This window comes from Dysidea avara, chromosome 10 (assembly GCF_963678975.1).
Source record: "Dysidea avara chromosome 10, odDysAvar1.4, whole genome shotgun sequence".
In the NCBI taxonomy this organism is placed as follows: Eukaryota; Metazoa; Porifera; class Demospongiae; order Dictyoceratida; family Dysideidae; genus Dysidea; species Dysidea avara.
Window position 1 is genome coordinate 28,260,642 of NC_089281.1, and position 13,394 is coordinate 28,274,035.

A 13,394-nucleotide genomic window follows, 5' to 3' on the forward strand; every position below is an offset into this window, starting at 1 on the left:
TACGTTTTATATAAGATACATTTTATATAAAATACATTTTCTGTACAATACACAAATGGAAATCTTAAGGTGTGCTTGTATGCAAGTATTATACATGTGTGGCTGGGAAAATTGTAACTAAAAAGTTTAGTGTGTGTATCTAGTTAGAGCAGGTGTTGACAAAATTTGTTCTAGTAGAGAGAGTGATGATTGAAATTGTTGTTGTTGTTGCTGTTGTATGAAGGGAACTGTTAATACTTGTCCTTTCTTGCTGAGAATGAGTAGCTTCTTTCTGAGATCGGCAGCCATGTTGTTAAGCCTTCTTGTTTCAGGACTCAAATGGTTTCTCACCAGCTAAAATAACAAGCAAGTGAAAGATGCCACACATGAAATCAACACACACACACACACGCACACTACTGCACACACAGTATGCTACAGTCAATTAAGATTACTTCAGTTTGTTGCTTGCCGAACACAGACAGCAGATGACAAGATAGTTGCATGATGTCTGATTGACTGACATAAATCTTCTGCATCAGCCCAACAATAGCCGACACCAGTCCTTCACACCTCAACACATCAGCTGAGGTGCATGGCCACTACAAACACAATCACACATGCCATTGTCACAATAGGGAAGACATTTACAAAAGGAAACACTTGTTGTCTCAGTATATAACACAGATTACAGGAAGTGTAGTGTACGTAACGACCTGGATATAAAGTATCACCACACACCATCTCCAGTAAGGAAAACGCTTGAAGTTCTAATAATAGCATACTGTGGCCAAAGTGCTAAGATAATGTGCTTTGGTTAGGTAAATCAACAAGTATCTTGTAAGCATTTAAAATTATTTCAAACACAGCAATTCAGCAAAGTATATGTATAGCTCTGACATGAAACACTTTGTGGAGCATTATATGGAACATGAAAATACAAGTCATAATGGCAAATAGAATTATAGGATGTTATACGTGCACTATATGTACCATGTGCAATACTACCCAAGCCTAAATAATGGAGAATTTGCTGTAATTTCAAAGATCTCTATTGTTTATTTTCACACTTCGTAGTTAATTGTCTTCATCCTGCTGTAGACTAATTATTTGTAAAAAGAAAAATCCAACTCCATTCTACGATTCCAATAGTCCATTCCACCATACTGGTTACCTTAATGGGTTCCATTATTACAACTAGCATTCATTAAATGTTGTCCATTAACCTCCATAACATCCATTAGCTACCACACTTAACATCCATTAAGTACATTTCCACACACGACTTGCATGTATGGTGAAATCATCAAAGTTACATTTGTGTGAACCTTGCAAAAAGTTGTGCAAGTCGAATGACGCATGCTCTAAGGGAATTCACCAGCTTTGAAAGTCAAAATAGCTGCAAGTGCTTTAGTGGTACCTGATGGCAGTGGTAAAATGCCATGTATCATTGATGCCAGAAGGTGTGTACAAAGGCTACAGGAACAGAAACATATTTTGGTGTAGAAGCAATATCAGAACGGCATGATATAACATGTTTCTTATGTGGGAAAGGGCAGTCAGTGGCTTCCACCAAAGCAGCTTGTATCACTCAACCTTAGAAAACTTTCCCATCGTACAAAACATACAATAATGATAGTCTACAATAAGAAGAGATGTTAGCCATTTCATGCTCTTGTGGTAGCAAGCAAAACATGGGCTTGTACCCAGTGTAGTGATGTGCAATAATATTGATAGTGTGATAATCGTATCACAGTAGTCCACTATCGTGATATGATAATAGCTTGTGGTCACCATGAGTACAAATCAGATATTCTAAAAATACTCTTACAATTGAAACATTTGTTGTTGATTTATTTCAATTATTTATTAACTCACAAGATTTGCTGTATTTCTGAAGGTTTGCCCACTCTCAACATTTGTTGTAGTATGAAAATTTGGATCAACAAAATTACTACTAAACTATGGAACATATTATTTGGATCTACTATCATGATAAACTATCGTATTGTGATAATCAAAGCGATGTGTGATTAGATCCCAAGTTGCTATTGCTGACCTTGTACAGTATGTCACATGGTACAAATTGTATGAGGGATGGGCTATGACTGTTAGGAGTGTGTGATAATAGTAAAACCTATATGTCGATAAGTGACAATCTTTTTATCTCGACATAGGACTGTTTTGTGAACACAGTTTTACACATACTGTAAAGTCAAGCAGTGTTTGTTAACTCAGAAATTTTATCACTTCCCCAACTAGTTTGACGCCTTTCCCATCTTAATGTGGTTGATTTACAATAGATTACAAAGATTTACTATTATCTCAATAAGCAAATTCATTATCTTATTTACGATAGGCAATTCAGTTATCTAGATAATCTTTTTATCTCCAAGCTCTAATGACTATGGCTGTGTGAGTGAGTATGTTTATGTTTAATTAGCTATAATCTTTTATTATGCATACAGGTCACATACACACACACACACGCACGCACGCACACCCACTACAATTATGGTACACACTTACTCTAGTCAAGTTCAGAAGAATTTGTAGAGTAATTTTGACCAATAGCAGTGAAGCTCTATTCCGGTTGGTACCATTCACAACAGCATACAAGGCAGGCAGTGCTCCTGTCTCCACCAGTACTAGTGAACAGCTGTCTGATAGTCGAGTGATCAACTCTGTAGAGGGAAACAATAACACCACACAATATGCATGCACCTTTCACAATATCAATTTTGCATATCTACAGTGACTGTTTCCTTTTATTGTATATATGGTAGAACAGTATGAACTTACAGTACCCTGTGAATACATAAGTCATGATGTCAACACTAATCAATCGGTGTCTTTATTTTAACTTTGACTGTGGGCACGAGTGGTGTTTTGTAAAGAGCATTGTGGTGAACACTACTGGACAGGCAGCCAAGGAGTAATTTATATAACACTACACACTAACTTGTATTTTCGTGTTATATACATACCCAGGTAGGTTGTAATGGGATGCACAAGTCATTTCATCACTACTTAGATCCTTTCATAGCAAATATAGCAATTGAAGGGACATAGTTACTAATGTGTACACTGTATTACATTGTCAGACAGTGAATCAATTTGCTTGCAATCACTGTGTGGCAAAGATAACTCAAGAAATACACAAAAGATTGATAATCACCCATTGTGTTCACCTTGCATTATTTACATGGGTGCTGTGTTATGTCTGATTACTGTAATTCGCTTTATTTTTGTGCAAAAAAATTGTGATAAAAATTTCTATGCAAAAATATTTTCGTATGATTTACGTGAATGACTGTTCTACTAGAGTAGTTCAATTTTACATTAAAATTTTTGTGTAAGAAATTTTCATACAACTTTTGCATATGAAAATTACTTGACAACGAAAAAAAAGCAAATTACAGTACATCATTTACAATGTGAGCCCCACAGCAACTACTACTGCTATTTGATGACTGAGGCATGATGACAATTGTTGCATGGTAGCTAGCAATGAGGCTAATGGACTGCTATGCACCACAAACTTTGCACCAGAGGAGGGTGGAAGCAGTTTAAGTGCCGTAAAATGAATTATGCAAAACCACCAGTTTTCGAGATAAACTGAAGCGTGTGAATGATGTAACAAACAGTGGCATCATTAGAATGTTCATACCTGGATAGAGCTAGAATCGCTATACACAAAATGTTTTATCAGTTTTTGCCTAGAAAATTAAGTGATTTTACAAAAGAAAGTACATCATTTAATCCTTATGTGACACACAATCAAAATATCTAGCGATTACAAGTGATTATTACCATTAGCTGGTTTTGTATTGCGACTATTGAGGTTCATGTGATATTCCAAACAAAACTATACAATCAATGGAATATTGTCAACTAGCACCATTAGACGCTTCCACCTCTTTTGTTATACTTTAAAAACACAATTTGTTACAAGTGCATTTAAAAAAATATCAATTCACCAGGTTTGCATGAGGCTTATTATCTAGTGGTACTGGTTCCTTGCATTCCCCAACATGGGCATGCAAAAAAACATCTATTTTTGCTGACCTAGTTTCTCCAAGACAGAGGATCCGTGTGTGAGATATTTCCCTTTCATTAGTAGCTCTAACAAGACGGGCATCTGATCTCGCAGCGTGACACGACGACGCTCCACTGAATTGGCACGTCGTAGCCGCTCTCGCATGTTGTGAATCTGAACGGTTGTCTGACACCTAACAAAATAGCCCCTCCAACAGGCCTATAAACAGTACACAGTGTGAGAGATGATGGTATTTGTAGCTACTGTAGTGCTCAAACCTGAATCTTAGTGGCACACTTATGGAGTTTCCGTTGATGAACTTGGTGCTAGAGAAATTTGTGTACTAAAATACAAAGAGAATGTAAGGAATACACTCACAATGTGATTACGGCAAATATGCTGAACAGATGATACTGACAGTAGCAATTTGTGATATCTTCTTCTAACAATAGTCATTCTTATCCATGACTGGAAAATGCAAAAAATGAATTGTATCAAATCAGTGAAGGTTCTGATATGTTAAACTCACTTGTAGTTTAATGGCAGCAGAAAGTTTTTTCTGTTGCAGTAGACATTGTTGGTAATTGTGCCATGTTCTCTGGATTTGTATGGCTGATATGTTCATCAACACAACTTGTGCAAATTTTCCAATGTAATCAGCCCTTCTCTATAGCACAACAACACATACTGTCTGTACATGGCAAGCAAATTGACAGGCACATACACATACATTCGCAGCACGCACGCACGCACGCACACACACACACACACCTTTCTTTTCACTAATTCTCTGTGATGTCTGAAGGCTCTTTGTATGCATGTTGCTGCCAATTCTCTCTGCTGTTGTTTATGGTGAAGATACTTCCTAATGACTCTTTGTAAAGTAACCGAGGCTGTGCACACTTGTACAAACCAACATCGTGTCTGTCTCGTGTATACACAACTTCTATACCACTGTTGAATGGTCAGTGTTGCCATTTGCTTGCTGTGAAATTCTGCTTGGACAGTTCTTGCTAGTAACATTGCCCTCCATTTTTGCTGGATAAAAATAGTACTGTTCCTAAGAAGGGAAAATTCCTTTTCTGCTCGGAGCCTTCTCACATGTGACTGCAATACAATAGCAGCATGACGGATGCTGGTGTACTGCATGTGACAAACATGTGCACGATAAGCTGCCTGTATTAAAGTGGCAGCTCTGCACCTCTCAACTTGCTCTTGGTGGATTTTCACTCTTAGTACATGAGCACGATAACTTTGCTGCAGACACAGAACAGCATCCCTAATTCTCTGGTATTGCTGCAAGCACTGCTGCCCTCTCCAGTGTTTCTGTATTGAAATAGCAGCTGACTTCAAAGCAGTGTAATTCTTTTGGTTGAGGTACTGTCTGACATGTGACTGAATCTTTATAGCAGCACAGTTACGTCTCTCAGTTCTGTGTCTACGATATGCTGACTGGATAAGAACAGCTGCACCTTTCATACCAACATAGCACTCCCTGGCTTCTTTTCCTGATAGATAAGTTCTTGTGTACTTTTGAAGGATGATAGCTGCAGATTTCTTGCTATTGTACTCTCTCCTGCATCGATACATTTTGAATGTTGACTGTATGGTAATTGAGGCTTGCCTGAGCTGCAGGTAGTGTGTTCTCTGTAGGTGTCCTCTGAAATGAGATTGAACTACAATGGTGGCTGTCCTCAGTGCCTTGTACTTAGTGTTGGTTGCTTTACCCAACAGGTAAGACCTAAAGCATGTTTGTAATAAAACTGCTGCTCTTCTCGTACACAAATATTGCCTCCTAGCAACACACATTCGATACCATGCCTGAATGGTTATGGCATTCTCCTTTAGGTTGAGATAAACATTCCTCTGCTTCTTAGCCCTGTAAGCAGCTTGCAGGACTATTGTGGCATCTCTCAGTTGTTGGTACTCTCTCAGCACTGCCCTTCCACTAAACCAAGTCCTTGCTCTTGTCTGAATGACTATGGTAGCCTCCTTTAGGGTGAGGTATTTTCTCCTCTCAGCACACATCCTAGCCCAACTCTGTAAGGCTATGCTGGCATTCTTTAGTCTCAAGAAATGATGCCGTGCCTTGTAACCACGATAACATGACTGAATCTTTCTAGCTGCAACGTGACTCCTGTACAATTTCCTAGCCAGCAGGCCTCGGGTAAATCGTTGTAACACACGTGTTGCTGATTTAATCTCAACGTACTTGTCATGTGCTTGTCTTGCTAGAAGATACGACCTAAAGCATTTCTGGATCACCACTGCAGAGCACCGTTGCTGCAAGTAAGACATCCTCTGTTGTCGAGCTAGCCATGATCTCTCCACAGTTAGCACAGCTGTCTGAAGTTCTGCAACATTTCTGCGCACCTTCCACCCTTTGTAGGCCGCTTGTAGTGTAATGGTACCTTCTCTTATTTGTTGGTACTCTCGTTTGATTTGTCTACCAACAAGTTTAGCTTTGTACAGCTCTTCAACTTTCCTAACAGCTGCAGTTAAATTCTTAAAACATGATCGCACTAAATACCCTCTGGTGAATGCCTGGATTGTGATCACTGCATTGACAGTTCTCAAGTAACTTTTTCTAGTTAGTACACACCTCACTACTGATTGTATCTTCACTGCAGCCATTAGTTGGCGTCTCTGCTTGCAGGTTTTGAAGCTTCGTTGAATTGTGACAGTGGCCCACTTTAATTTGAGGTAGTCCTCACGAACTTGTCTGCCATGACTAGCCCACCTGTACCATCTCTGGACACACAACACTGCTTGTTTGGTAACTGTAAACTCCTTCTGCTGTTTGTATCTTCTCCAGTTGGTTTGAGCCACTAATGCTGCTCTCTTTAATGAGAGAAAATTCTTGTGAGCTATGTAGCCCCTGACAAAGGCTTGTATAGTTAGAGCTGAAGTGCACATTTGTTGGAACTCTTGTCGTAACCTTCTTCCTTCCTTTGCTGCTCTGTAGTGAACTTGTATTGTGCAAGCAGCTTGTCTTTGTCTTAGAAATGATCTACGTGCACAGACACCTCTGTAGGCTGCTTGTAGCTTCACGGATGCATAATGTCTCCTTGCTAGGTGAGCTCTGTATGTTTGTTGGATTACTGCTGCAGAGGTGTGGCACAGCTCCACCCACTGCCTACACATCCAGCCTCTGATAACAGCTTGTAGTTGAACAAATTTAGAGTAAGTTTCAAGATACTTCTGACGTTGTGCACGTCCCATTTGAACTGCCCTCCAGCGATGAGTAATAACATCACAAGCTTGTTTCATTCTGACATAACGTCGTCGTTCCATCACTCCTTTGTACCATGACTGTATAGTAACAGTGGCTGATTGCATCCTCTTGTATTCTTGTCTTCTCTTCCAGCCTCTAATGGCTGCTTGTAGAGTGATGCAGGCTGTTCTAGTTTGCTGATAATCTTTTTGTACTTTTCTACCAACAAATTTAGCTTGATAGTGTTTCTCTACACTTCTTACTGCATCAGTTAAACTTCTAACAAGTGATCTCACCAAACACCCTCTGGTGAACGATTGGATTGTGATCACTGCATTGACAGTTCTCAAGTAACTTCTTCTAGTTAGTACACACCTCACTACTGATTGTATCTTCACTGCAGCCAATAGTTGACGTCGATGTTTGTAGGCTTTGAAGCATTGCTGAATTGTGACAGTGGCCCACTTTAATTTGAGGTAGTCCTCACGAACTTGTCTGCCATGACTAGCCCACCTGTACCATCTCTGGACACACAACACTGCTTGTTTGGTAACTGTAAACTCTTTCTGCTGTTTGTATCTTCTCCAGTTGGTTTGAGCCACTAATGCTGCTCTCTTTAATGAGAGAAAATTCTTGTGAGCTATGTAGCCCCTGACAAAGGCTTGTATAGTTAGAGCTGAAGTGCACATTTGTTGGAACTCTTGTCGTAACCTTCTTCCTTCCTTCGCTGCTCTGTAGTGAACTTGTATTGTGCAAGCAGCTTGTCTTTGTCTTAGAAATGATCTGCGTGCACAGACACCTCTGTAGGTTGCTTGTAGCTTCACTGATGCAGAATGTCTCCTTGCTAGGTGAGCTCTGTATGTTTGTTGGATTACTGCTGCAGAGGTGTGGCACAGCTCCACCCACTGCCTACACATCCAGCCTCTGATAACAGCTTGTAGTTGAACAAGTTTAGAGTAAGTTCCAAGATACTTCTGACGCTGTGAACGTCCCATTTTAACTGCCCTCCAGCGATGAGTAATAATGTCACAAACTTGTTTCATTCTGACATAACGTTGTCGTTCCATCACTCCTTTGTACCATGACTGTATGGTAACAGTGGCTGATTGCATCCTCTTGTATTCTTGTCTTCTCTTCCAGCCTCTAATGGCTGTTTGTAGAGTGATGCAGGCTGTTCTAGTTTGCTGATAATCTTTTTGTACCTTTCTACCAACAAGTTTAGCTTGGTAGTGCTTCTCTACACTTCTTACTGCATCAGTTAAACTTCTAACACGTGATCTCACCAAACACCCTCTGGTGAACGATTGGATTGTGATCACTGCATGGACAGTTCTCAAGTAACTTCTTCTAGTTAGTACACACCTCACTACTGATTGTATCTTCACTGCAGCCATTAGTTGACGTCGATGTTTGTAGGCTTTGAAGCATCGCTGAATTGTGACAGTGGCCCACTTCAATTTGAGGTAGTCCTCATGAACTTGTCTGGCATGACTAGCCCACCTGTACCATCTCTGGATACACAAGGCTGCTTGTTTGGTAACTGTAAACTCTTTCTGCTGTTTGTATCTTCTCCAGTTGGTTTGAGCCACTAACGCTGCTCTCTTTATGGAGAGGAAATTCTTACGAGCTATGTAACATCTGAAAGAAGCTTGTATAGCTACAGCTGTGGCACGCATTTGTTGGAACTCTTGTCGTAATCGTCTTCCTTCTTTCACAGCTCTGTAGTGGGCTTGGATTGTGCAAGCAGCTTGTCTTTGTCTTAGAAATGATCTTCGTGCACAGACACCTCTGTAGGCTGCTTGTAGCTTCACGGATGCATAATGTCTCCTTGCTAGGTGAGCTCTGTATGTTTGTTGGATTACTGCTGCAGAGGAGTGGCACAGCTCCACCCACTGCCTACACCTCCAGCCTCTGATAACAGCTTGTAGTTGAACAAGTTTAGAGTAAGTTTCAAGATACTTCTGACGTTGTACACGTCCCATTTGAACTGCCCTCCAGCGACGAGTAATAACGTCACAAGCTTGTTTCATTCTGACATAACATCGTTGTTCCATCACTCCTTTGTACCAAGACTGTATGGTAACAGCTGCTGACTGCATCCTCTTGTATTCTTGTCTTCTCTTCCAACTTCTAATGGCTGCCTGTAGCACAATACAACTCTGCTGTAGTTGCCGGTAACATTGCCTTGTGTGTATCGCAAGCTTGTGAGCTCTGTATTGACTCTGGATAGTCAACACTGCACACCGTATATTCAGATATCGACATCGTTGCAGGTATCCCCTAATCCCTGCTTGCAGTTTGATGGCTGCTTGATGTTTACGGCAAAGTCTTGCCCTTACACCATGCTGGATAAGTATCACACTATTAAGTGTCCTTTGATAATCTTCTTTAACTCTTCTACCAATTTTGAGAGCTCTAAATCTTTGCTGAAACACAATGGCAGCATTTCTCTTCTCAACAAATGTTCTATGGGCAATCCAACCCTTAAATGCTGCCTGAATAGTAATTGCTGCAGATCTTTTGGCTGTAAAAGTAGTTCTTGCCATTTCAGCTAAAATTTTTGCCCTGTAGCATCGTTGAATTGTTAAACAAGCAGTTTTGAGTTGAATGTACTTCTTATGGCATATAAACCTACGCCAGGTGGATTGAATTTTCACCACAGCACAATGTCTTCTTGTTCTCTCAGCTTCCAGAACAGCTAAGTGTCTCCTATATGCTGACTGAATAACACAAGTGGCTCGCTTCAGGTTTGTATATTGGCAGAATTTCAAGTGGCCTCTAAAGGTAGCTTGAATTAACTGAGCTGCTCTTTCCCTTTGGATAGCCCTCTGCCTTCTGTACCATTGCTGGATCACTAGTACAGCTTGCTGGGTGAGTAAGAATTCACCTCTCTGGTGGAGCATCATGGTACGTGCTCTCCAGTGTTGTTGGATTACCACCGCTGCTTGCTTCATTCTCTGGTACTTGGCCTGGATCAGATGGCACCTCACATGAGCCTTCAAAAGGAACAACAAAACATGAACAGCAAGCAGCATAATAGCAGGAATAAGTGTCTAACCTGAAGAATCACAGCTGCCTTCTCTCTTAATACCTTTAACATAAATAATAATGATCATAAGATACTCTTCAAAACTTACTGATAACATGAACACTATTTGACCATTATATTTTGTCATACCATGAAACCAAGCATGCAAACTTGTGTGATATGACATAAGGTACAGTATCTACATAAACAGCAAATTTGAGTGAGTGTCACATACCATTTTCCTCCTTCTCTCAAGCTTGCTATGTCGATTTCTCCAAGCTGTCTGCAGTACTATCGCAGCTCTAACCTCTTGGCTGATACTCAATAACTGCCGACACAAGTAAGATGTGTATGCTATCACCACCTGTAACAAGTCACCACGAGTAATCCTGCTGTAACAATCTAATTAGTGCACACCTTCTCATCAGGCATGGTGTCTATCATGTCCTTGCTCATCACTAAGGGAGGCACTCCCCCTAGCAACTGCATCTAACAGGTTTAGAAAACAGTAAATTTAGCACTACAATAAGATACTATACATACCTTCTCACTAAGCAGCTTGAAATTGGCTTTCTCATTGGCTATATGTAGTGTTTTCTCCTTATTGGTTGCTACATAAACAGAAAATTTTAAAATCACTGTAATCAAGAATTCATAATATACATATATATATATATATATATATATATATATATATATATATACACTGAAGAGAGTATCCTACTCTCATATACCCCTGTAGAAGGGCATATCGTGAAGTCATGAAGTTAACAAGATGTCGTGGTTTGTGACATACGAGCAGCCATAAAGTGCAAGAATCACTAGTACCATTTCACACTTGTGACGCTCAAGATAGCCGTATTCGCGAATGGCCTTGCAAGAAACGCCTTGCAAAGCGGTCTTACCCCATGAAAGAACAATTGTAGTTCGGTGAGAAATGCTTACAGCTGGAGTTAGTTTGGTTGCTAGCAACGTTGTTACATGTAGGAATGTGTTCAATCGATGTTCAACTAATGACATCATTAATTATACAAAGAAAAATGGGAAAACTCAGAAGTACTACGTCATAACTTCACAATCCGCCCTTCTACAGGGGTATATGAGAGTAGGATACTCTCCTCAGTATATATACTCTTGCTGTAATAAAGGTGACTGTTCTATTAGAGTAATACTGAATGTATGCTACAGAATGACTGCTTTCTATGCACACCAAAAATCATCCATGGGCTACTATGAATGGCTCAGTATTTCTATAGCCCAGCACTCCTTGGTACCAAAAATGCATCAGGTAAATAAAGTGATTTTGGTATGGCAAACATTGTCAGAGCACAGTGCATACAGAGGTATATACAAAGTTCTTATTCACTTACTGGGACTGAAGTTCTTTGTCCATCCATCAACTAGTTCTTCCTCAGGACTATCAATGTCTTCTTCAGCTGCTGACTGAGTAGCAGCTGTCAGAGATGTCTCATTGTTGATGACGGCCAATGGTAGCAGGTGTGGATGGTAGTGATGGAGCAGATAACAGAACACTCGACCATCAGAGAATGATGTGGTAAAATTGGTCACCTGCAAACATGATTAAAGTAATCCACCACATGTAGCATGCATGGCTCCACTGCTTCATGTGATGTTATATCAAGTGTGAACTCTAATAAGGCCATTTGTTGAAACTTACACATAGAGCACATATCCTTGTTGACACTTGCAAGCCAACTCTCAACTACATACAGTCACAGTGATGTCATCAAGGGATACTATACATTTACTACATCCATGAAAACTACTTTTAAATCTTAAAATTTTGACCATCAAGTTGCACAATAGACACAAACACTCTAATAGAACATGTGTTTGTTTGTGGGGGCCGGTCAATACTATACTACGACAATTAAACTTTACTTACCGGCACACCATATATGGCACAGACAGAGTTACACCACTGCAACAACATGCTGATAGAGGCACTCTTGAAGAAGATGCTGGGTTCCAGTGAGCAGCGACGCTGACTGAAGTTAGCAAGAGCTATTGGATGCGGTTTGTGCTGCTTCAGTACTTCAACCTCCTTTCTCAGCTCTTCCACATCCAACTGAAGATCAACCTGAAAGAAGGTGGTATTAATACTCTGCTATATAGTGGGTGTGACTATTATCAAGAGTACATAATATTTTTATTATGTACTCTTGCTATTATTATTATCCAAATATCAACATGCCTGCTCTGTGCTCAGGTAAGTGAATTTGTTCAGAAGCCAATTCATTTATATTCAGAAATCCGTTCAATTACTCTAATAGAACATACAGTGAAAATCCCACTTAGTAACCACCTCATTGATAAAGCCAGCGACCACATTCTACAGGTCCTAACTGATAATACTAAGTCACTAAAGCAACATTCCCTCAATAAAGTGACCAGCAGTTGAGCAAGCTGTAATTTAGTATAGCATTACAACTTTTTTGTTTTGTAATGCTTTACAATGCAGGCAAGCCCTGCATTAAAGATCTGCGGGAAACATGTACCCACAGCCTACAGTCACACAAACTTACAAATATTAAAAGTTTTACAATGAATAAATTAGTGCTAGCTAGCTACATTTGTTTGCCACAGCACTTGTCATATGTGACTGTTCTATTAGAGAATTCAATCTTCCAGCACAAATGTACTCATTATTTTGGAAATACATACTCAATGCATTAACAGCTACTTAGCTATTTACCAACTGGAATCTTTAGTATACGTAGCTATACCTACACAGGACAATAAAGTCTTCATATGATCAACTTAAGCGGCTATTATCTATTATGCATAAATACACTAGGGATGTGGCTCAAACATAAATCAAATGTTACAGCAAATAACTACTGGTTTTGTTGAAAAGCCTCAGTAATATTAGGTTTCCTTTATGGCCACATTAATGAGGTTTTCAATAACACGGCCACCTCAAAATGGGGCCACTTACTCTGGGTCCCATAGGTGGTCCTATTTTTGGTAAAATATTAAAACAGTCACTTAATATTGTTCAGATAGTTGAGAGTTTGGATAGACAAGGTCTACTCTTCACTAGCACTCAATAAATCATCGCAGTTTTATTTTCATAGCATTTACAGCTTTGATACAAGTGGAAGGAAAGTAGG

The 13,394-nt window shown here is 39.8% G+C and overlaps 1 protein-coding gene across 2 annotated transcripts in view; it reads right to left on the bottom strand.

Annotated features, from left to right (window-relative positions):
- LOC136237073 (abnormal spindle-like microcephaly-associated protein homolog) overlaps positions 1-13,394 on the bottom strand; it is a 25,901-nt gene continuing 12,507 nt past the window's right edge. For both annotated transcript variants that reach the window (XM_066027347.1, XM_066027348.1), the window contains 14 exons: positions 12,167-12,361; positions 11,631-11,829; positions 10,804-10,871; positions 10,678-10,749; positions 10,496-10,624; positions 10,291-10,323; positions 4,790-10,228; positions 4,548-4,685; positions 4,397-4,486; positions 4,297-4,344; positions 4,048-4,237; positions 2,509-2,663; positions 435-581; positions 1-333 (listed from right to left, as the gene is read on the bottom strand). In XM_066027347.1, coding sequence (XP_065883419.1) covers positions 127-333; positions 435-581; positions 2,509-2,663; positions 4,048-4,237; positions 4,297-4,344; positions 4,397-4,486; positions 4,548-4,685; positions 4,790-10,228; positions 10,291-10,323; positions 10,496-10,624; positions 10,678-10,749; positions 10,804-10,871; positions 11,631-11,829; positions 12,167-12,361 — 7,110 coding nt within the window. In that variant the 3' untranslated portion in view covers positions 1-126. The remainder of the gene's footprint in view (positions 334-434; positions 582-2,508; positions 2,664-4,047; positions 4,238-4,296; positions 4,345-4,396; positions 4,487-4,547; positions 4,686-4,789; positions 10,229-10,290; positions 10,324-10,495; positions 10,625-10,677; positions 10,750-10,803; positions 10,872-11,630; positions 11,830-12,166; positions 12,362-13,394) is intronic.